This window comes from Crocodylus porosus, unplaced genomic scaffold (assembly GCF_001723895.1).
Source record: "Crocodylus porosus isolate Cpor-Errol unplaced genomic scaffold, CroPor_comp1, whole genome shotgun sequence".
In the NCBI taxonomy this organism is placed as follows: Eukaryota; Metazoa; Chordata; order Crocodylia; family Crocodylidae; genus Crocodylus; species Crocodylus porosus.
Window position 1 is genome coordinate 144467481 of NW_017728886.1, and position 22462 is coordinate 144489942.

Sequence of the window (22462 nt, forward strand, 5' to 3'; positions counted from 1 at the left end):
GCCCGCGCCCGAGGGGGCGCTGTACGTGCAGCTGCACGGCGAGACCAGCCGCCGCCTGGAGGCCCACGAGCGGCCCCTGCAGATCCAGAACGACTACCTCTCGCAGCTCGGCTTCCGCGACCTGTGGCGGGTGCAGGAGGAGGGCCTGGACCCCGAGACCGGCTGCCTCATCCGCTTCTATGCAGGTCAGCGCCGCCGCCGGGCTCGGGCCGGGGGGGAGGAGGGGCTCGCGCCTCGCCTCGCTTCGTCTCGCCTCTGCCAGGTTAAGAGACCCCGAGGGTGCCACAGTGCGGGAGACGGCACGCAGCCGCCCGAGGAGCGAGGCTGCGGGAAGTGGAGGGTAGACCCCTGAAACTCCCTCCCTGGGAGGCTGGTAGAGCCCTGGAGCAGGTCCAGAGCAGTGGTGCCTATTCTCCATCCTTAGGGGATTTAAGGTTGAAGCCTGGGTTGGGGGGGGTGCTGCTTTGAGCTGAGAGTCGCTCTAGGTGGCCTCCTGAGGCCTTTCCCCAGCCAGATTTTCTGTGGGTCTAATGCATCTCGTGGGAGGAGACCCTCCTCTCGGGGGAGATTGCAAAGCGGGAATCCATAGTGTCAAGAGCGTTTTGACCTGTTGAGGTCTTCCCGTGGTCTTGGCAACAGAAGAAGGGCTCCATTCTTTTTCCCTACTCAAAACTCTAGTGAAAAACTGCAAAATGCTTTCAAAGGGGCACCTCGAATTTCTTGAGGGTGCGTCAAGGCTTAAGGGGTGCTGTTCTGTGGTCAAAGTGTTGTACGTCTGCATGTGCAGTTACCACCCCTCCCTTCCCCAACCTGTGCGCAGACTAGTAATTCCCATCTCCAAAAGCTTGTCACCTTTATCTGGCCTACCAGACTTTTCCCCCCCCCTTTATATTTCTAAAAGGAAAAATGAAACTTTATTTTATTCCCTGCGCAACAGAAATAGACCCAAGGGAAAAAAAGAGCTGGCACTGATTCTGGGGCCAGACTCCAGACACTAGCAGCCTGGAGGAATTTTTGCAAGGTTGCCCCAAAAAGCCTTCATTAGCCAAAGGTGGGGTATGTTTCTGCTGTGTCCACTAACTACACTGTGAATTTTTGTGATTATCTACCCCCACCTCCTTTTTATGAATCTGAGTTTTGTCCACATCCTGCATGATGTTTGGATCCAGAAGGTTGCCTTGCGATGTGTTCCTTTCTATAAGAGCATATTTGACATTTGCCCTTCAGGTTTGAATTGGTTGTAAGGTATTGCATTTTTGTGGAAGTGCACTTGTCTTTCTCTGTTAGATTCACAATGGAAGCTTGTCTTTCTAATATACGTTTGCATAATAGCAGTTAGTTTCTTCTTGGTTTAGCAGAGCTGTCTGCTGGACTTGGCTTTGAACCATTTATTTGACTTGCCTTTGGGTCCCTAATTTACAAGGTTAGAGAAATGGGTAGCAAAGGTGAACTGTCGAACTGAACCACTTTGGTCGGCTAGCACTTGTACAGGTTAGCAGCAGGAGCTTACGACTTGAGCAACTTAGCGACAGCATTTAGTTCCCAGAAATACGTTTGTGTTAGTTTGGGAAGCAATTATGTTTATGTAGCAGTGGGGTTTTATTGAAGAAAATAAAGTGTAGAAGTATATCTATCAAAACTCTTGGTCAGGTACCCAAATTTCAATACAGGCAGACAAGGTTCTTTGGGTAAATATGGTATCTTTTATTAGATCAACTAGGTGAAGGGGCGAGGGGGGGGATAGAAGTTGTAAAAATGTTAATTTTATAACTGTACAGAATTTTGTATTTCTGAGGCTGTTAGTTACTTAGTGTAAAACATGTTATAGTGTTGCAGAGTTGCTTTATATTTCCTGACCCATCTGTTTCCTTGAAGAAGGAAAACTGTGCACAGTTTCTGTGAGAACTGAATTTATTTATGTGTACAAGTGTGTGTGCATGTGTACTTGATACTATTGTTAGGTGTTGAGTGAGAATGACATCTTCTCCCCATCTTGGCATTACCACTCGAAGACCTGACTACTTTCTTGCTGCTCTGTATTGCAGTCCAGCAGCTTTCTGTATCCTAGTGAATGTAAAATAAAGACTTCTGAGGTAGAGGAGAAGATAATAATGTACAAGCCTGTAGTCACCTGCTTTCTTTAAGTTTCCTTGTTGTCATACTGTAGGGTGCCGTATTATTTAGTTCATGAGTTGACTGGGAGGGGAGGGGTGCAATGAAAAAGTCACTAACAGCTCTTGCTGTCAGGTGGTGATGGTGGTCTGAATGTTTTTCAGCTGTGCTAATAGGGGGTAGAATTCAGCAGATGTTCTTGATGGGAATATTACTTTTATAAATTAATTATTTCCACTCCCACAGTGAAGTGGGAACGTGCAAGCTTGTTTATAAAATGCAGTAGTAACTGTCTGCATTTTTCTTTTAAGAAGAATTCACACTATGGACTTTGAATAAAAGAGTCTTAAATGTACTCAAGAGCCTTTTATTCTTGTGTTCAAATCTATTTGCTATACCTAGTTGGTGTTATAAAAAGATGTGTATGTATACACACTCCTAAATACATGTATCTTTTTATAAACATATGCATATGATAAGCATAGAATGCTAGAGTTAAAATTTTAAAGTAATTGTTTATTAGTATAATATACTACGTGTCATGAAGATAAAGGATAACAGCTTGAGTAAGCTGAATTTCCTGACTTTAAAAACAATTGAATTTTGTGAAATACAATTCACAGTTGATACTGTGATAGTTTGGGAAGCAGTTAACCCCACTACTGCATAAACATTTAACTGCTTCCCAAACTAATATGATATTTCATAATTGAATGTTGTGAAATATCATATCATGCATCAGATTGGAAAATACTTTGCGTTTGAATTATGCAGCCTCATTTTGACTAGCCTACCTTTTGGGGGGATTTTGTTCAAGTGTGTCTTTAAAAAAAACAAACAAAAAACAACCTCTTTTTTGAAACTCCTATTTCAGAACACTGTTTATGATTAAAGCATGAAATCTCTATCATAAGGCATTTGTAACAGAATGGCTGCCCAAGCCAATTCTGAGATGGAGTGCTGGATGATATTTAATTGTACTGGACTTATGAAAACAGGTGTAATATAAGCAACAGAGGTGAAAAGGCCAGACCCACTGCTTGGGGCCAGACCAGCAAAAACTAGCATTTGAGTTGCTGAATTCCTCCTTGTTGCTTTTCTGTTCCCTTGCCATGAGGGGAGTGGGAAAAGGAGGTGCATCTAGGCTGTCACGCGAGATATGCTGGCAGGAGTAAGCAGATGTGTTTATAAATGAGCTTTATCAGTGTCCTGAGGAATACTCTAAAATAGTGTATTCTGTCCATCTTTCTACAGGTGATTGTCCCAATGAATGGAGGAGTTCTGTTGCTATGGCCACAGTTTTCTGCAAAATGACTCCTGTAGGCTTTAGGAATTTGGGGTTTGTTTTGCTATGAAGTGAGAGAAACTTAGACTGATTTCTCTCTCTGTGCTCTACAAATAATGTTTGCCTTTTCCTTCATGTATGTTCATCCCTGGCCATGTCTTATCTTTTGGCTTCCTTGATATCCCTAAAACTGTGCATTGCCAGAAACATTTCTGTACAAAGTGAAGTTAAGATGTAACCTATGGGGCTACCAGGCCAAAATATAGTATTCTGTATGTCAAACAGGCTGCATAATATAGAGAGAACCTGGGGATCATCAAATCTTAAAATGATCCTGCTAATTCTGGAGCATTATAAAATCTGTGTTTTTCTAAAACCAAATGCTTAAAAGATGTTTGGAGGTATGTAGGAAAGGAGGGCAAGCAATTGACTATATTTTATCCCTTTTAAAAATGTTGAAAACTTTTGGGTTGGGGGGGAATATGAGATGAATTATAGTTTGTTTATAGTTCACCAGTATCCTCTCTCTATATGCATTTTTTCTTTGGAATGATAGCTTTTAGTGAAATGAGTGAAATGAAGACTTGTCACCTGACATTTTCTTTTTTATGGTAAAATACATTGTGCTAAAGAAAAATTTGATTTCACCTTCCCCTGCCCCCTTCATTTTGTTAGCTGTCTTCTAGTTTACTCATCTCTCTCTTTCTGCGTGCTTATTCCTCATTTTAAGGGAGCTTCACCAGGGTCCTATGAAAGTGTTTGACTTGTTCACTGTGTTTTGTTTTTTTTTTTTTTTTCTTGAGATCTTACACAGCTAAAGCTGTTGGAGTGAAATAACAGTCAAGGGCCTGATCCTTCTTCTTTTGACTTCAGTGTGAGCAGGATCAGGCATTAGTGACTAGTCATGCATGTAACTGCATGCTCTGTGGGAGTCTATTTTTAACAAAGACTTCCCTTCCTTAACATTTGAAATATTAAGTCTTAATGTAAAAGGATATGGTTAAATAGCTTTCTACTGAGGTATTCTTCTACTTGACTGTGGAACTTCATAAGAATCCGCAGGGCAGTTATTGTTGTGGTGGTGTAACTGGGAGACCAATTAGATCAGGCTTGCCAAATTATTCCTCAAACCATAAGAGTCGCTGTGATTCAGTGTGCTTCTTGAGCACAAATGATATAATATCCCTTACTGCTCTGTAAAAAAAAAAAAAACAAAAAAAAACTATCTTGTGAAACATAATGTGTCCCAGTAGGCTTAACTGCTTAAAATTTGAATATAGAGAAAAATGTTTCTAGTACAAGCACAATGTAAAAATGAAGAGACCAGCGTAGGGTTTAGTGTCTTGCTTGAGACTCCAGGTCATAGAAAGTGTAAGAGGGTTGTATTTTAAATTATTCGGGACTTCCTCTTGAACTGTGTAAGCCATGTACATCTTGAAATTTGATTTTTGCGAAGTTGTTCTATTACAACTAGCATTTTGGGGCCTGCTGAAAGGTTGACAGGACTTCTGGCTCTGTTCCATCTTGAGCATCACTCAGCCTGCTGGTTTCCAGTGTGGAGGGCCCCATATTGTTGGTGTCACCAAATGTATCACTTTTCAGTGAGGAGATTTGCCTACAGGTATAATACTGAGAGATGTCAGTTGTAATTAGGAACCTCAATTTCACACAGAGTTGTCAGACTTTATTTGGAAAAAGTACTGCTTGCCCACATGACCTTTCAGAAAGTTATGAGAAAAATGGGTTTGGCTTTGTATTGAAATCCATTTTATGCAAAATGTCAGTCTTCCTGTCCTTGCCTCAGTTTGGGAAAATTTAAGACACTGGGGTCAAGTGGAATGATTTGATTAGATTAAAAGAATGATCAGGAAGTGATGTAACACTAACCTTTCTAGCTATGTAGTTGGGGAAAGAAGTTTGGACCCATAGGGTGCCTTGATTAATCAAGTCTGCTGGAGTGTGGCAATTACCGTCCGCGTTTCAAAATGGTGGTGTGGCACATTTTAACTAAACCTCAGTTGAGCTTTAGCCATAGTGGCCCTGCTGCCATTTTGATGTGCAGGGATACTGATGCACAAGATGCTCCAAGCACTTTAATTAGCACCCCCCCTTCCAGAGCACATGTATGAACACCCTTAATAACGCATGAGAGTTTCCTAGGCATTGTAACTCTATGGTCCTTCTAGGATGGATTCTCAACCAGGCTGATGAAGCAGCTTGGGCTTCCTAGGGATCATCTGAAGGGTGCTGCAGGAAGTGTGAGGAGATTAAACAGATAAGGGCAGGCTCAGGCTCCAGGTATGAGCAGCTAAGCCGGGGTGGGCAAAATACGGCCCATGGGCTGGATCCTGCCCATGAGGCCATTCTATCTGGCCTGCTGGACCCCTAAAATTTTGGAAAATTAATATTTATCTGCCCATGGTTCCTGTTAGAAATGACAGGAACCAAGAGCAGTAGGACTCTGGGGAAGCCTGGTGGTCTGTCACAGCAGTAGGGCCTGCTTGGCCCCACCCCTCCAGCCAGAAACCCCAGCTGGAGCTTCTGGCCTGGGACTATGTGGCTGCCCCTGCACCAGAACTGCAGGTAAGGGGGGGGGGAGGACTCTGGGGAACAGTGGCCCAGGGAAAAGCTGAGTGTGGGGAGGGAAAAGCGACCCCATGCCTGACGCCCTGCCCTGCATCATGGCTCATGCTCCCTGTTGTAGCCACTTATAATCTGCACGTGGCTGTCCCAAGCAGACACAGGCAGCCCCATGTGGGCTGCAAGTGGCTGCAGTGTGGGGTGTTGGGTATGGAGTGGATGAAGGGTCACTTCCCCCTCACCCACACTCAGCACCAGCTTGTAACCCAGCCCCGCTACCAGCCTGGGCCCCGTGCCGGCTCCGGGTTTGGCCGTCTGGGTTGCGCCACAGCAGCAGCTGCGGCCCGCCCGCTTGCTGCATCGGGCAGTGTTTTCCACTGTTGCCTGTCGGCTGCCCAGTGTTCAAGCTCTGGGCAGGCAGCAGCAGCTAACGCTGCCCAGCGTGGCAAGTGGGCGGGTGGGGGCTGCAGCTGCTGCTGCTGTGCGCAGCCCTGACGGGTGAGCCTGGAGCTGGTGGTGCCCAGGCTGACTGGGGGCAGGTTACAAGCTAGTGCTGAGTGTGTGTGGGGGGGAAAAGCGGCTCCTCGCTCTCTCTGTGGCTGGCGCCCCACGCTGTAGCCACTTGCAGCCTGCGTGGGGCTGCCTGTGCTTGTTCCAGACAGCCCCATGTGGGCTGCAAGCGCCTGCAGTAGGGAGTGCTGGCCACAGGGCAGGTGAGGGGCCGCTTTTCCCTGTGCTCAGCACCAGCTTCTTCCTTGCCAGCAAGCAGGAGGTTGGGGCTGTGCACTGTCCCCCGCCTGTACCACGGGGCTAGGGGGCACTGGGAGTGAGCAGGTGCAGGGGCCTGCATTGGTGTCCCGGGGCCAGTGCCGGCGGGGCCCAGAGCAGGGTGGCAGGAGCGTAGGGTCCCAGCTGGCAGGGCTGTATGGAGTCTGGCCAGCTTCCCCCTCTTTCTGCTGGTGCAGCCCAGCCTGGCTCCACAGACCCCTGCCAGCCTGGGTGCTACCAGTGCTGGCCCTGGGACATTGGTCCCAAGATGGTGACCAGGGGGTGGGACACCTGTCAAAGGATGGGGCTACCTATGCAGCCCTCAACAGCCTGCCAAAACTGAGTAAGTGGCCCTCTGCCTGAAATAATTGCCCGCTAATAATTGAGCTAAGCAGACAAGAGCTGGCTCAGGCTCTCTGCCTGGCCACTCCCCTGCCTCCACTGTCTGGCCCCTCTGCAAGGAGATAAGCACTGTAGTAAATTAATTAGTATTTGAAGTTTAGTGCTGCTTATTTTGCAGAAGGTGCCTCAAGTCTGAAAATGCTGAGAACCACTATTCTAGGGTGTGGAATTGTCTAGACTAAGGTTGATAAAGGTACGGACCATGGGACTCCTTCTGACATCTGATGCTGAATTATGTCATATGGAGCCCCACTGGGGATGTGTGCTGGTAAGAGAGGGGCATGTGATGCACCCATCCCCACAGTAGTTAATGCTGTACCACTCACCCTGCTGCCAGAGATGGGTATGGTTCTGGCCTGGGGGGCCAAGAGAGTTTGTCATCCCTGGTGTAGATTTGTGTGTGTTAGAGGGTGGGCATCACAAAACAAAAAGGTTGCCTTACTTCATAATAAAGGTAACAAATAACTGCACATAAGCTTTCGTAAATGTTCTTGCTCCTTTCTTACAAACCCTTAGTCTTAATTAAAGTCAGCAAACAGGTCTGTTTAAAAGTCTCTTCTAGACTTTGAGAAAAGGATCTTTGGATTTTGGAGCACTGTTTGGTGTAATGTACAGGTAATTATTTTTTTTTTCTTTTAATGCATGCTATTGAGAAGGAAAGGTCATGGGTGTGAGGATTTAATTAAAAATTTGAGAATCAAGGCCTGTAAAGAGAAGCAAGTTCTAGCTGTAAGGTGCTGTGTTCTTTTTTGCCACTCTGTCCTCCTACCTTGAGGTAGGTTTTATTTACATTTTAGTGATTGAAACTAATGTATCCTATTGATCATGTATTGCATGTAGTAGGAAGAAACCTTCATAATCCCTCATCAATGGGAAGCCAGACTTTATTAATCATTCAGTGTGCTTAAATCAAAACACTTCACTTCTAGCGTGGCCAGGATGAGCCATCTCCAACATTTATTTTCTTGTGGGCAAGTTAGAAGAATAGAATTATTGTTGGTTTGCTGCTCTGGTTCAATGCATTTTGTGTGAGATTTGCATCTGTTTTGTGGTCTGTTGGCTGTTCCCATCCTGTTCAAGTGAAGTCTGTGTAAAGTGAGATTGAGGTTCTAGTGCAGTGGTGCTGACCTATTGTTATGTGAGGCTCCACTCAGTGCCGATTTAGCTCAGGAGTCATTTAAATAGTGTTACTCAGGGAGCCACAACAACATCCACACCTCTGTGTGAATTGTGGCATATACTCCAGTTTGAATGAGAGAGAAACTACTGGACATCTGCACAGTCTACCAGGGAAAAATACTTTAAAAAACCAGTGAATGTATGCAGTGTGTTGTTCATGATTGCAGGAAAGACCTATCCAATATATGCAGGAATAGAAGAACAAAAAAACCCAAACCAAAGCAAAACAACCTTTTAATAACATTTTCTGCAAAGAGCCTTAGATAAATTGAAGAGTCAGTGCCTGACTATCAGTAGGGCTATATCATCTATGAAGGCCTTTGAAATGTAGGTGAAGGAGGAAGCAAGCTGATAACATTGGAATGCTGATGTAACTTGCATACTTGTTGGTATGTAACAGCTGTAAGTACAATGGGACTTACAGCTCCCAATTCTGGCATACACTTGGCCAGCTTCCATTACATAAGTACATTTGAAGTCCGGACATGATAAATCTCACCAGGGAGGCTACATTCCAGTACTTAGAATGGAAGTTGGAATGTTTGTGCGTTGAATTCTACTACTGAATGTGGTATTCCATAGTATGTCGTCTTTTCCCCCCATGTTTTTTCAAGCCTTTCTGCATTCTAAATGTCACTGCTACACAGACTGAACATCCTCTGTTTCAGAAAGCAGTAGCTGTGGAAAGCTAATGCCTAAGCTCCCTTGTGGTGGTGGTGGTATACCTAAAAACCCTAAGTGCCATTTAAAACATCTGTCTGTTCAGTGAGAAGACCCACAATCTGTCAGTATTCTAAAGTTATACTCATTGAAGCTGCTAGCAGCAGTACAAAAAAGCTAAAGCCTTGATTCGAATCAGTGTTGGGCACTGATTTGTGCTTTACTGTCCTCAGAAGTATTTATTGCTTTATTGGTTTATTAGACAACATAGAGGAAGCTTCTTTATTACGTAAATAGTTCTTTTTGAAGGGGAACTGTAGGGAGTACTTCTAGGTGTTGTAAAAGGCTGCCACTTACACATTTTCATTGGTCTCCCATTTTCTTATCACATTTTTGTAAGCATTAGAAATCTACAAGGACACTTCCTGCGAGATTAAACCTGTTAGTTTTGTGGTAAAGTTTCACCTGAAAATACCTTAATGTCCTTTTGTTTGTTTGAGTTAAAGGGACAAGAGTTTGAGTAAACTGATTTGCAAGGTATTTTATCCCTTGAGAATTCTAGAAATCCAGTTTACTTGACTGTGCATTCTCCTTGGCTCTAGGCAGTGAACATCAGTGGAAAGAAATCTCTTTATAGTCCCTTTCACTTCAGTTCATGAGGATGAAGCATATTTGGAGTTCAGAAATTGTTAGAATGTTTTGCTGCTGTTGTTATATGGTATTGTCTGGCATGTTACAGCAGGTAAAGCCAGGTGTACATGTGTTGTGGATTTTGTAGGCAGCCTTCCTAGGTTTAGACTTCATAAAACCTAAGGTTAGGGCCAAGAGTATGCCCTTTAAGTATGCCTGTACTGAACAGCCGTTGCAAGTACTATTAAGGTGTTGAAATTGGGAACTGCGTTAACTGTTAAGCTTAAACATGAATTTTTGGCAAAATCTTTCTTTGCTTTAACTGTAACCTGTTTTGACCCTTGAGGTGTGTTCCAATGCCTATAGAAACTAAATTGGGTGAGCAGACCAAAGGAGCCTTCTGTGTTGGCATATTTTGAAGTTCTGGTTTCTGACGGCTAACTTGGCAGTTGTGCAGTTCCAGCATCCTGCTTTTTGAGAGACTTGCCTGAGAAATGTGAGCCACTTCATCCCAGTCATTTAAGTGACTTGGTGTTTAAAAAAAGGTAATGCCTGTTCAGTTAGTGGATCTTGAATAGGTTTGGCTACAGGATGAATGTTGAGAATTTAAGGTTTCAGGATACTTTTTGCTTGGGAGATCTGTCGAGTTTCTCCCTCCTCCCCTCTGCAAAGCAGACTCATTCCCACCCAGATTAGTCAGGAGACTGTTAGTGAGGGTTCTTGTCTGAGATTTGGGAGACCAGGTTTCAGTCCAGTCCCTGAGATGGGTGCTCTCTGAGCTGTTGACTGTTCTGGGATGGGAATGGTGAGTGGCCCCTCTCATTTGGGGTGGGGGGAATAATCTTCCTCCCCAGACCTGAGAAGCTTTCCTAATATTTTTGACCAAAAACTTCTGGTGTTGATGAATTGGTGCTTCCTAGTGAAAATTTCACCAACTTTATTATTCAGGTACTCCTTCAGAAGTTTTGGAACTGGAAGGTGATGGCAGCTACAGTAGGAGGATACTTTCCATGAGATGCCATCATTCCTTTGTTCAGCTTGCAAGAACTTTTTAATTGAGGCTCTTGCCCTTCAAATGTATTGTGTGTGGTGTAGCACTTGTTCTCTAAAAGTAGACCTCTGTCACATTTTAAATTAGTAGTTTTCAAATGTCTCAGCCAGGACTAAATCTTCATGAACTACTGTTGTTTTAAAAATTGGAGGTGGCTTAAGTAGCAACCACCTCAAATGTGAGTGGCTATTTTGTGGCATAACGGTAGGGCTAAATATACTTATTTCTTGTTGCCACAAAGCAAGCTGTAGTACATTAATTGCATTATACATGAGGAATATCCTCACTTTTTTGCAGTGGTAGGACAGTAGCTACATTCCACCAGCAAGATAGGTGTGGATTGAAACTGAGTAATAGTATTGTCCAGTGGAAAACTTGGATGGGGTAGGCTTCAGGTAGGCAGAATACATGTAACTTTCAACAGTACCTTGCCTTATTGTCCATTTTAACATACCTTGTAGGTGGAGAAATGGAAATCAGTGAGCAGCAGATAGCATCGCATGTACATTATGGCCCTTGTGTAGGCACCTTGTGGCCCGTCCTCCAAAGTGCTGTGCAGGATTGCCTGACTTGAACAATTGATTAGTTAAAAATTCCATGATATTTGGTGCCATCTGAATGGGAGACAACTAAAACACCTAGTGATCTTCAAAAAGATCACTCTTAATTCCTGGGGCAGGGGGCTGGACACAATGATCCTCTGGGGTCCCTTCCAGCCCAAAAGTTATGAAATCTATGAAAAATTGTCTTGATGCCCATCTTGCTGGGGTCATTGATCTTTCCTGCCCAAGTGCATGCGGACTAGACCCGATTGATCTGCTCTGTCCCTTACAGCCCCTAAAAACTATGAAACTTAAGAGTGTGTGTGTGTGTATGTAAATAACCTTCCCCTCCCCCTTGAGGTATATTGCATTCCATAAGTCAAACAAAGCTGTCTTGAAAAACATGTATTATTTGTAGGTCAAAAGAAGCCTTTACTGGGGTGAAGAATTGTTGAATTCAACAGCACAGCATGCTGTCTTTGCAAGTTACCTATTGTTCGGGAACTACAATCTCCCCCATCTGGTTTTTGTGGCCTTGAAACAAGAATAAAAATACTCCTTGCCAAATTGGGTCATGGATTTCCCATTGTGAGAATTAAGAATGACATATTACATGTTACCTAAGCCTGGATGTTACAAACTAATGCATAAGAGTTAGAATTTTCATTCCAGTTGTGTCTAATTTTGGCGTTTGGGATAAGAGTGAAACCAGTACTGCAGTATTAACAGGCAGTGTGCAAATTAGGAGAGAAATTGACCACTGGTTTAAAAGTGTAATTTCATTAAGTTGTTTGTGCCAAAGTAAAATTTGGCTCTCTGAATTCTCCTGGCTGTTTGTCATTCAGGGTCTGATTCAAAGTCAGTAGGAGTATTTTAGCTGACTTCATTGCATTTTGGATTGGGTTTATAAATTTTCAGGAAAAAAAATGTTACTCTAACCCTTCCTTCCAGCACTCAAACTGCTGTGCCAAGTTCTGTTCAAATAAACAAAATTGCATAAAATCTCTAAACTTAATTAATGTTTTAGAAGCAGATTATGAAATCAAATGAAAGTTTATTTTCTGTTTATATCCAAGTCTTGATTCTTTTGACCCAAAGGGAAAGAGTTGTAAGTGAGCCCTGTAATTATGATAAAGGGAGGGCATGCTTTTACTAATGCACATTTTAGTTGAAGCCGAATCTTAACAGCATTAGAAAATAGCACTAGAATAAGACTTGTAATTGTGATTTCAGTAGCTTCAGTTGTTCAGCATGGTAATCAATCCTGTTTCCTTACTTTACAGCAGAAGAGATGCATGTTATTTTGCTTCTACTAGCTTCTTGATGCTGTTTGCAGCATGATTTTGTGCTAAAGCAAATGTAAGTAGGCAAACCAAAACTGTTCATAGATTGATTTGCCTTTTACATGGGCTGTGGATGGCCTAACTTGAAAGGTGAATGGAGACTTTTTATGGTTTTAGAATGTGAAGGTAAACAAAGGCAGTGACACAGTCTCCTAATGTGAACTTTATGTAGCAGCACTGCCGCTTTGACAGGCACTCTAGTCTTCTCATCCTGACCTCCTGAAGGTGTGTGTGTGTGTGTGTTTGTTGTTGTTGTTGTTTTTGATTTTAAGCCAACTACAGCTTGACAGAAAGAAGTACTGTACTGTGTTGAGGTAATATTAAAGTTGATATAAAAACTTGTCATCTTAGCTTTTAGTTTGATTTTATTTGCATCCTGCTTGTGAGTAGAATGACTGGTCTATTGTCAGTGTGATGCAAGTGGTGCATCAGCATCCAAAGTGCCTGCTGTGTGTTTTACTCGGGAGCTACAGTGCGGAATAGAATAAAGGTCCCTCCCTATTGACCACTTGCAGCCCATTCTGTCTGTGAAACTGTCTTATACCATGCTCAGTTTCCCATGCACTAGGTATATGTATTCTATTCTGGCTGAGTGCTGATATTGACTTTCATTTTGAAAAGCTTTTGTGCTTCAGTCAAAAGGTTTTGTCAACTTTATAACTTGGGGAGTTGATTCAGCATGGTGGAATTAGATGGATAGAAAGGCATGTGGAGTCTTACTGGGTAATGTGTGAAAATAATCAGGCTGATGGCACTCCCAGTCTTCTCCTAGTTACACAACATAGCATGCAGTATACTGCACAAGCAAACTGGCTTGATGTGTGGATGCACCGAAGTGAAATCGGTAACCTATATGCCCTGCTTACTGATGAGAGAGTCTTTGAAACCTGTATGGTGTGTACGACACTGAATATTTCAGCCTTTTGTACCCCTTCAGTCCTGCTGCTAATGGATTTATAAGCAGGCAAGGTTCTTTGGGTAGATGTGATATCTTTTATGAGACCAACTGAGTAGCTGGAAAAAAAAATACTTTGCAAACTTTCGAGCACAATCGCCCTTCTTCAGGCACAGGGAGTCTTTGCCTGAAGAAGGATGATTGCACCTGAAAGCTTATAAAGATTTTTTTTTCCAACTATTCAGTTGGTCTCATAAAATATCATATCTACCCAAAGAACCTTGCCTGCCTATGTCCTTAGAGGCTTAGACCAACACAGCTACAACCAAAAACCCGGTGAATGTATAATGCATGTAGAAGCAGTTGGGTTGGTAAAGAGGGTGATTGTATGGTTAAAGGGTAGAGCTGAGAGGGGACATCTGGGTTTCGGTCACTTTTTGAGAGAGTCTCTTTAACTTCTCCTTAGTTGCACCTTAGTTTGTTAATAAATGGAGCACATGCAGGAATTATTTGGAATGACAAATGTCTGATTATTGAGGTAAATAAGCAAGACAGCTGATCCTTATGGTACAGTCAAGGAAGCTTTGGGCTTTTCTGTCTTTCCTCACCATGGGAGGGGGCTAGGGGGAAGCCTAATCTTGGAGTACCAGCCCGGGGTGGCTCAGCTGTGGCTTTTATCCTTCCTTGAGCCAGGGTGGCTCAAGTTGGAGGAGGGAAGGGTGCACAGGGGAGATGTATGGTTTGCAGCTGGGTGTGGGGAGGTGGTGCAGACTTTCCCCCTGTCCCCACTTACTGTCAGCTCTAGCCCTTCTGGCCCCGACCCAGCTGAGCCCAGAGCTGTTGCGTTTGCCTGATTGGCCCCAGGGCAGTCTGCAGTGGCAGTACCCCTGGCCCAGCCATAGGTGCATTCTGATGGAGGGGTGGGCCAGGTGGAAGGGGAACTGGTGTCGGGTAGTAGGCACAGGGATGGAGGGGTAGATGGTGCAGCGGGGTAGGCACAGGCAGGGCAAGGGGTGGGAGGACAGGCAGGCAAGTGGGAGTGGGGCTTTTGCTCCCAACCACTGTGCTGGCTGGGGGGAATGAATGTAAGCTAACCTTCCAATAATTAGATCCTGTACATGGAAAATTTTAACAAGTATATACTTTTTCATGTCTGGAATCTGAGTATTGGAAGGCGGGGGGAGGTGTTATCTTAAAATCAAAGTCCTCTTAATTTGGATAAATATCATGTGTCCGTGGTTCTCAATCTGCTTAGCTTCTAGGCACTCCTTCAAAACTCTTCTAAATTTAGTGACACCCCATTTAAGAAACCAATTTCAATATAATTACAATGTTTATATTATTAATTAATACATTAATAACTTATTAGGTAATTATAATGTGTTCAGCCTATTGCTGCTGTAGCCAGGGGGAACTGTGCTGCACGCCTCCTGTGGAGCTAGATTGGGAAATGGCTGTAGCAGGAGCACATGCTTTTGCTGCAGCCCTTCCTGGTCTCGCCCTGTTTGTTTCCAGAAGCAGGTGTGCGTGGGGCACATGGAGCAATCCCATGGGCCTGTGTTTTCAGGAGGCATGCTGGAGCCGAATTGAAAAGAGGATGCAGCAGAAAGATGCGTCTGTTTTCATTTGATTTCCCCCCACACACGCGCACATTTTTTTTTTAATATTTTTTTTTGTTTTTTTTCTTTCTTTGGCTAAACAAAAAATGAAAGCAAACTAGGCTGGTCAAAGTGCAGGGTTTAGGGAGCTGCTTTGCCTTCACTTAAATAGGTCAGATCCCTCCTGCCCTAACCCACTATGTCTGTAAAGATTAGCTCATAACTTGGTGATGCTTGGTCTTTTGAGGCTTGAGGCACCCCTAATTTGACTTGAGGCAGCCCTTGGAAAATGCTAGCTTTTCCTTTCCACTTGTTATCTGAGTACAGAAAAACACTAGAGCAATTCTTTTGTTGCAAAGAACTCAGAAAGACCATAACAGGTCACTATGAATGTCTATTTGAAATCTCTCTGCGTTTATCATGTAAATCATATTTGCATACTTAGCAGTGCTATTATTGTGCATCACCCTGGTTGAGAATCACTGTCATACACAAAATGTACCCTACAAAGTACCTTTCTGATGCATTTGTGTGGTGTTTGGAGTTGTGGTTCCAGCCTGTAATGCTCCATCACAGTCCTTGCAGTTTGGGATTGAGGGTGATGATGGTACCAGTTTGCACCATATTATATAAACTGAATGCGGCTGTTGGACTCCTGATAGTTTGCTAGTGTTTTTAGTGGTGGAATAGCAGGTAAATGTGTATCGCTTTCCTTATCCATACATGAACTCTCCTGACTCCCCACCCCTGCCTCCTCCTTCTTGCTAATGCATTTTCCATCTAGTGCAATGATGCTGATGGATCAGTATTTTGGTTTCTTCTCTGTAGTGGTCTTATGAATAGGTCTGAAAGTTCATGCATAAATCAGGAGTACTGAATCGCTTGCTGAGAGAGGGGAGATGTATTCCAGTGGAATCTGTCAGGCATTGGAAGTCTGCAGTGAAAGAGCAGGATTTGAACATAACATAAAAATGTAAGAATTGCCATTTAGTGGGTCAGACCATAGGCCCATCTTGCCCAGTATCCTGTGTGACGTAGTGGCAGAGACTGGATGCTGAAAGGGGGAGTGAACTGGGTCAGACTAGGGTGTTTTCCCACTGTTTGTACCTCACTGGCAGCCCCCAGCATTTAAGGGCTAGGAAGTTCTGGTTCAAAGACTGTATCCCTAATACCTGTGCTCAATAGGTGCTGATGCCCCTTTTCTCCAAAAATGTGTCTAATCCCATTTTGAAACACTTGGATTCCACATTTTGGTGGCACTGAGTTCTGTATTCTTTTTATACTCTGTGGGGAAAAATTACTTCCTCTTATTTGTTTTAAACTTACTACCTAGTAGTTTCATTTGTGACCCCTAGTTCTTGTATTGTGTGAGAGAGTAAATAATAAATCCCTATTTACTTTCTCTTCACCACTTAGTATTTTGTAAACCCTTATCATGTCCCCCTACAAGTATCTCTCTTCTGAACTGAATAGGCCTAGCTTCTTTAATCTCTCCTCATATGGAAGCCCCTCCAAATTGCTGATCATCCCTGTTGCCCTTTCTTGTGCCTTCTCTAGTTCTTCTGGTCTCCACAACTCAAAAGGATATAGAAGTGAGCACAGTATTCAAGGTGTGGATGTACCATGGATTTATTAAAGGGCATAATGCTACTTTCTGTTTTGATACTTTTTAATACTTCCTAACACTTTGCCTGCTGTTTTGATGGCAGATTCTAGACTTTAGATTGCAGTGTAGGGGAAACCAACTGCGTGCGTCCTATATTCATAGACATGCTGGCTTGGTATATCTGTATATAATCTGCCTAGTTCCAGAACTTGATTTAAAGCAGAAGGATAAAACAAAGTCCGAACAGTTTAGGAAGCATCACGCATGGTATAAAAAGCAGGTATGTGAAAGCAGTTGTCGGTTGTTCACTTACCAGTAGTGATTTTCAAGTTGAATTATGTAAGGGTGGGTCCTATGATATGTACCCTTAGATAATAACATAGGACTCCTGAAATGCATGCTTTTTTTCTTTTCTTTTCTTTTAACCACAGTTTAAAACAGACATGGTATTGCTATCGTAAGAGTTAAGGTTAGCAGCAAAAATAAATTTATGGTTTTTAAATGTGTGTTACCCTTTACATGTGGATTTCCCAGGTACTAAACTGCTGTTTTAGATTACACTCTTCTCTTCACATTATCAAGAAAAGGAACTCTGTTAACTTGTATGCATTTTTTTTGTTTTTTCAGCTGCCAGACTACCAATTTTGCTACTAAGTTTGGGTAATCAAATAGCTGTCTATACGCTGTCTTGCTGATGGTGGAGAGGTATGGTGGACAGGGCATTAAACATAGCTTCTGTTCTGAGCTTTCTGCTTTGGTCATCCATGAGGGACTGTGCTGTTGAACTTAACCAAGTTGACATGAATCTGGGTTTGGTCCCTCCCTGAAACTGATATGTTGGGAGTCTGAACTCTGCTTTGTCCAAGCAGCAGGTGTGAGTTTTCATAATCACTTTCTGTCCCTGGGAGACTTCACTATTCTAGAAGTAAACAATGACTCTTACTAAAATGAATAGTTGTGGCTGAGAGAGGGAATTTCTTTCTTTTGGGTGCATGTGATCTTTGAGGAGCTGATGTATATCTCCATCAGATAACCAGAGTGCTGCTCTTACAGACTGAAGATTCTCCGGGGCTTTCAAATCCCAAATATGCTTTTGGAAGCTGTCTGTAGAGTGGTCATTCTTGATCCCCAAGACCTGATAGTTCTCTTGAGCTTGCCTCAGTGTCTCATTGTTCTTGTGACCTATTGAACTGGATAGCCTTTACAACTACAGTCAGCCATTTTTTATCTGAATTTCAGAAAGCAGCAGCAAAGTGAAACAAACAGCTGTGACATGACCCTGTTTAGATAAGGTGGGTGTGAGCAATGCATGCGATAAAGCATGTATGCATACGTCTATGTACATCATGTGCAGCATATATCAGTGTCTCAACAGAAATTTATACGCTGGTTTGATGCAAGAAGTACAGCAGTTAAAAAGACTGCCAGAAATGAATTGTCAATTCCTGCATCTCTTATATGGAAGCTGTGCCTATTGAGATCAACCTCTGTACTTTTAACTGGTGCCTATGCTGTTCTTTGCAATTGATGATTAAATGCTAGGACTTGAGTGTAGGATTCAAATAATTAAATGTAGCCATTTCCTGTGAGGTCCAGTATGAGCCAATCATAGAGAAATAAGGCTGGGACAAGTCAAGGACAAAATGGGGTTCTGTCACCTGTGCCAGTTGGTGGTGTTCTAAGAGCGGGGCTGTTTATCATACTAGAGGTATCTCTACATTAAATGGGAGGGAAGTTATAAATGTTGAGTTTAGTGAAAGACTTTTGGATAAATAATTGGATGCTCTGCTGAAGTCAGACATATAATTTGGCAGGTCCCCTTCAGGCTTTTGCTGTTCAAGGTTGCCAGCTAAGGTGTTCTTGTAACTTGCACCCGAGCTGGTGAGCTCCAGTGTAAGAGTGTAAAGCCTCGTTGCCTGCAAGGATTATCACTGTCCCCATAGGGAAAAAGATTGTTCTGTAGGTCGTCGGGGAGCCGTTTCTTGTTATCTAGCTGTTTCAGTGGGTTGTTTTTTTTTATCTGTTGGTGGCTGTAGTTATTGACAAAATTGCAGTGAGGCAGTTTTGGCTGAATCTTGTTGCTTGAGAGATCCCTGGCCCGTTTAGTATGGCCCAAACCTTCCACATGGGATGGAAGATACTTTTAACTGGTGGATGCTCCTTTGGGTAACAGACGAAGGCAGATACCTCTGATATTAGGTATATTAACCGCCAGAGATTTTATTTTATTTTCAAGCAATACCTGCAGACCCAAAAGAGGTGGATGGTGCTGCGCTAAAATGGCTCCATCCTGTCCTGGTTGAGGAACAGGTTGGGAAATTTTCTCCTATCTGACTTGCTTGTGGGGTTCCTAGTTCTTAGTTATCCTATTCCATGTGTATATGGGGCTGCTTAAGATGGTTATGGAGCAGCAGTGTCTTCAGTATGTGAGACTGTGGTATGGATGAAAGCTAGCTGGATTCTTCCTCTACCAGCTAGCTTTCATCCATACCACAAAGACTGAGGTGACCTACTGAGGGGGAAGAAATTGGAGTTGACAGAGGATACTATAATTGCAGGCAATCTTTATCTGAGATGGAGGTTCAGTTAGATTCCCAGCCACTGCTAGAAGAGTCTTCTTCAGTAGTGGTGAGGAAATAGCACAAAACTTTTTTAATTTCTTAATTTACTTGGCCTGCTAGTTAGTGGCTGCTGTAGTGGTAGTTAAGATGTTCACTTCAGTCTTTATCATGAGCATATTGACTGCATGGAGATGCTATAGTCTGTAAACAAATGTAATAACACTTTGTGTCTGTTGATTAACCATACCGCAGCAAGCAAAATTGTTTTTGGCCTAGGAACATGTCTGGGAGGTTATTAGTGTATGCTGGAGGCTGGAGCTGAAAGGATCGGCAAACTAAAACCCCTACTGCAAGTAAAGATGCGCTTTCTCAGGTTGAAAACGTTGCTCTCCTAAAACTTTCACAGAAATGTGATGATGACATCACTTTAAGAAAAAGGGAGAATGTCAGGAGAAGTCACTGTGTCTGCTTGTTCTGCACAGCCAGTTGGAAGAGGCTTTCTTTCGTATGCTGCCTAATTATATTATAACATAAAAGGCTGAAGGCATTAAATAGCCAAGCCTTTGTGAAGCTCCTGAATTCCTTTAATTTAGCAGCAGCCCAGAAACTGAATTCAGAGCATTCACAGGCCCGCACTATCTCCTTGACTAGTTGCCAGGTCTATTCATGTTGTCCTGAGCCCAGGAAGTTCTCACATTCATTCAGGAATAGGGAGGGGGGTAAGGGGGTGGGCTTTTTTTAAAAAAAAAAAAAGCAAGGGAAATGGTTATAAGGAAAATTCTTCAGTGATTCCATGGGACCCATTTACCAACTGTTAATCTGAGTAAATAATGGGAACCGTTTATACACTTGGCAGCCCTTGAGAAGGAGCTGCGAATCATGGTAGTACAGTCCACAGCCCCAAGATAGCAGAACGCTTTGTTCAAGTGCCTCAGGCATCGTCCTTACTAAGATAGAAAGGTATTTTTGTTGGAATGCCTCATCTTGCATACTCTAGGATCTTTCATCTAATGTTATGAACTGTGACGTGGACTAGAATTTTTAACCTGGCATAAGTTAGCTGATTGATTTGAAGCATAATCCACTAGCTAACATTTCTCTATATTAGAGGCTTAGAATGTACCCATTAACAGGCTGTAAACACTTTTTAGTAGCCAAGACAAACCACTACTTACGGATTTGTCTGTCTGTTATTTTTTGTTTTTACCCAAGGAGGGGTTATAGAATATGTACTTCATACAGTATCCTGTGAGAGAGGGTTGCTGCAGTGCCCAGCATTGACTTACTGGCTTTTTTTAATTAATATTTTTTACATGAGGGTTGGGGGGATGAGGGGCAGGAGAGAGGAAAGGGAGCCAAAGAGAAACAAACTGCAAAGGAAATGAATAAATCAAAGAGTTTTAGATAGGAAACCAAATGCCTCACAAACCTAAAATCTTGCTTCACATCTCAGGAACTATCCCACATCTCTGCTGTGTGGTATGTAATCTCTGTATCACAATACCAGAGTGATAGGTATTTACCATAGACAATAGAACTGAAGTTGGCTGCAGGTGTATACTGAATGGGTGCTGGGTGCAAGTCACATGGGGTGCAAGTCACGTGGCATATAATGAGTTAAATGCCAGATGTTTCCAGAGAAAACAGTAGTATGACAGTTTCTTCCATGTCCTAAGTAATAATGTGGCCTCAACTCTTGCTGATTTGGCTTTCAGCTTGAAGGATTTGCTTATGAATGGACTTCCTACCCACTGCAAAACTGAATGGGATGGATCCCCTTTCATCTTGTAGCCTTGGCAGAAAATTTGTACATTGTTGTTGCTGGGGCAGGTTGTATGAAGCATGTCTTAGCTGGTTAAAGAGCTGTATTGGTCTGAAGTCAGCAGAAGGCGAGGCAGGACGGTACCTTCAGACGTAGGGTGACACTGTGTCCCAGTTTAGCCTGGACAGTCCCAGATTTCAGAGGACAGTTCTGTCGGGCTATTGAGAATTGTAATGGGTGTCCCGGAAACGCAGTGGTGCAGGGCAGTCTGGCCAGGAGTTGGAGTGGCATGGAGTGCCTGCCTGCCTGGAACATCACCCCATCCTCACTGACTTGTGAGAGGTGGTGTGGGGTAGGCAGTGTTCTGGATGTCAAAGATGAATGTCCCAGATGTCCTGGGTTTTCTTATGGTCAGCCTGTTGGGAGGCTACTTTGTTAAGAGTCTAACTGGTTAGGGCGAATGGTGGGAGGGGACCCAAAGGTTCATATCTACAGTTTTAATGCATTTAAACTAGGCTGTCAAGAGTAGTAGCCCGTACTGTTGAAAAACCATATCCCAAGATAGACATCCTAAACACAGTACAGTTCTTTGAAGGGTCTTTCATTATCTTGAATTTGGCTGTATACCAGAGTTGCTGACTGTCAGCATAAAGCTTTAATTGCTGCATTGTAGACTTATAGCCTCCACAACTCAAGAAAACAAAAGCAGTTCAGGTTGTTGTATGTGGAAGGAATGTAACTGGACAGTTTAAGAGAAGAGACCCTGTTTTGCTTTCTTGTCCACTCTAACCACTTCCTCTCTCTCTCTCTCTCTCACTAACCGCCCTCCCCACAATCTTACTGCTGAACTGGGAGGTGGTGGAGAAGTAAATTCATTTTGTTACTGGGATTTTAAGCTATGGTTTTAAGTGCCGTCATACAGTTTGTGCCTTCCAGGTAGCATTTTGTATGAATTGCCACAAGTGGAATATTTTTAATGCACCAGAGTTGTTTCCAAAATCATGGTCTGCTAAGAACATTACTGGCTGATTATGGCTTACCTTTAACACAGTAACTAGATGAAAGTATTGCCAAATGGCCAGCTTGGACTCACAAAAGCAAGGAAATGAAGAATGTCAAATTACTGTTGCTGGATGGCTTCTTCCTACTCTGAACATGGCTTTTGATTTGGAGCCACAAGTGGAGCTTTTCTGTTTCATGTTAAAGAAAAACTGTGTTCTCAACTTCTGTGCTAGCTTCCCCCACTTTTAAGAATACTACTTTACCACTTTGGTAGACTGTAATAGTACTAACAGCTTTGGTTTACATATAGTTAGGCAAGCATTACTTGCTTTCTAAAAGTCTGCACTCATTAAAAAACTAATGACTAGTATTGCAGATGCAAGTAAAATAATCTATCACAAAATAAGTTTACGTAGCAAGAAAGTGGTAGTGAGTACCACCCTCTCTCTAGTCTCTTACTAAATTCAAGATGTTTTTAAGGGAGTC

The 22462-nt window shown here is 43.1% G+C and overlaps 1 protein-coding gene across 1 annotated transcript in view; it reads left to right on the forward strand.

The window, feature by feature from the left end:
• Positions 1–22462, forward strand: part of PHLPP1 (PH domain and leucine rich repeat protein phosphatase 1) — a 198976-nt gene that overhangs the window by 594 nt on the left and 175920 nt on the right. The window contains exon 2 of the mRNA XM_019538254.1: positions 3–185. Coding sequence (XP_019393799.1) covers positions 3–185 — 183 coding nt within the window. The remainder of the gene's footprint in view (positions 1–2; positions 186–22462) is intronic.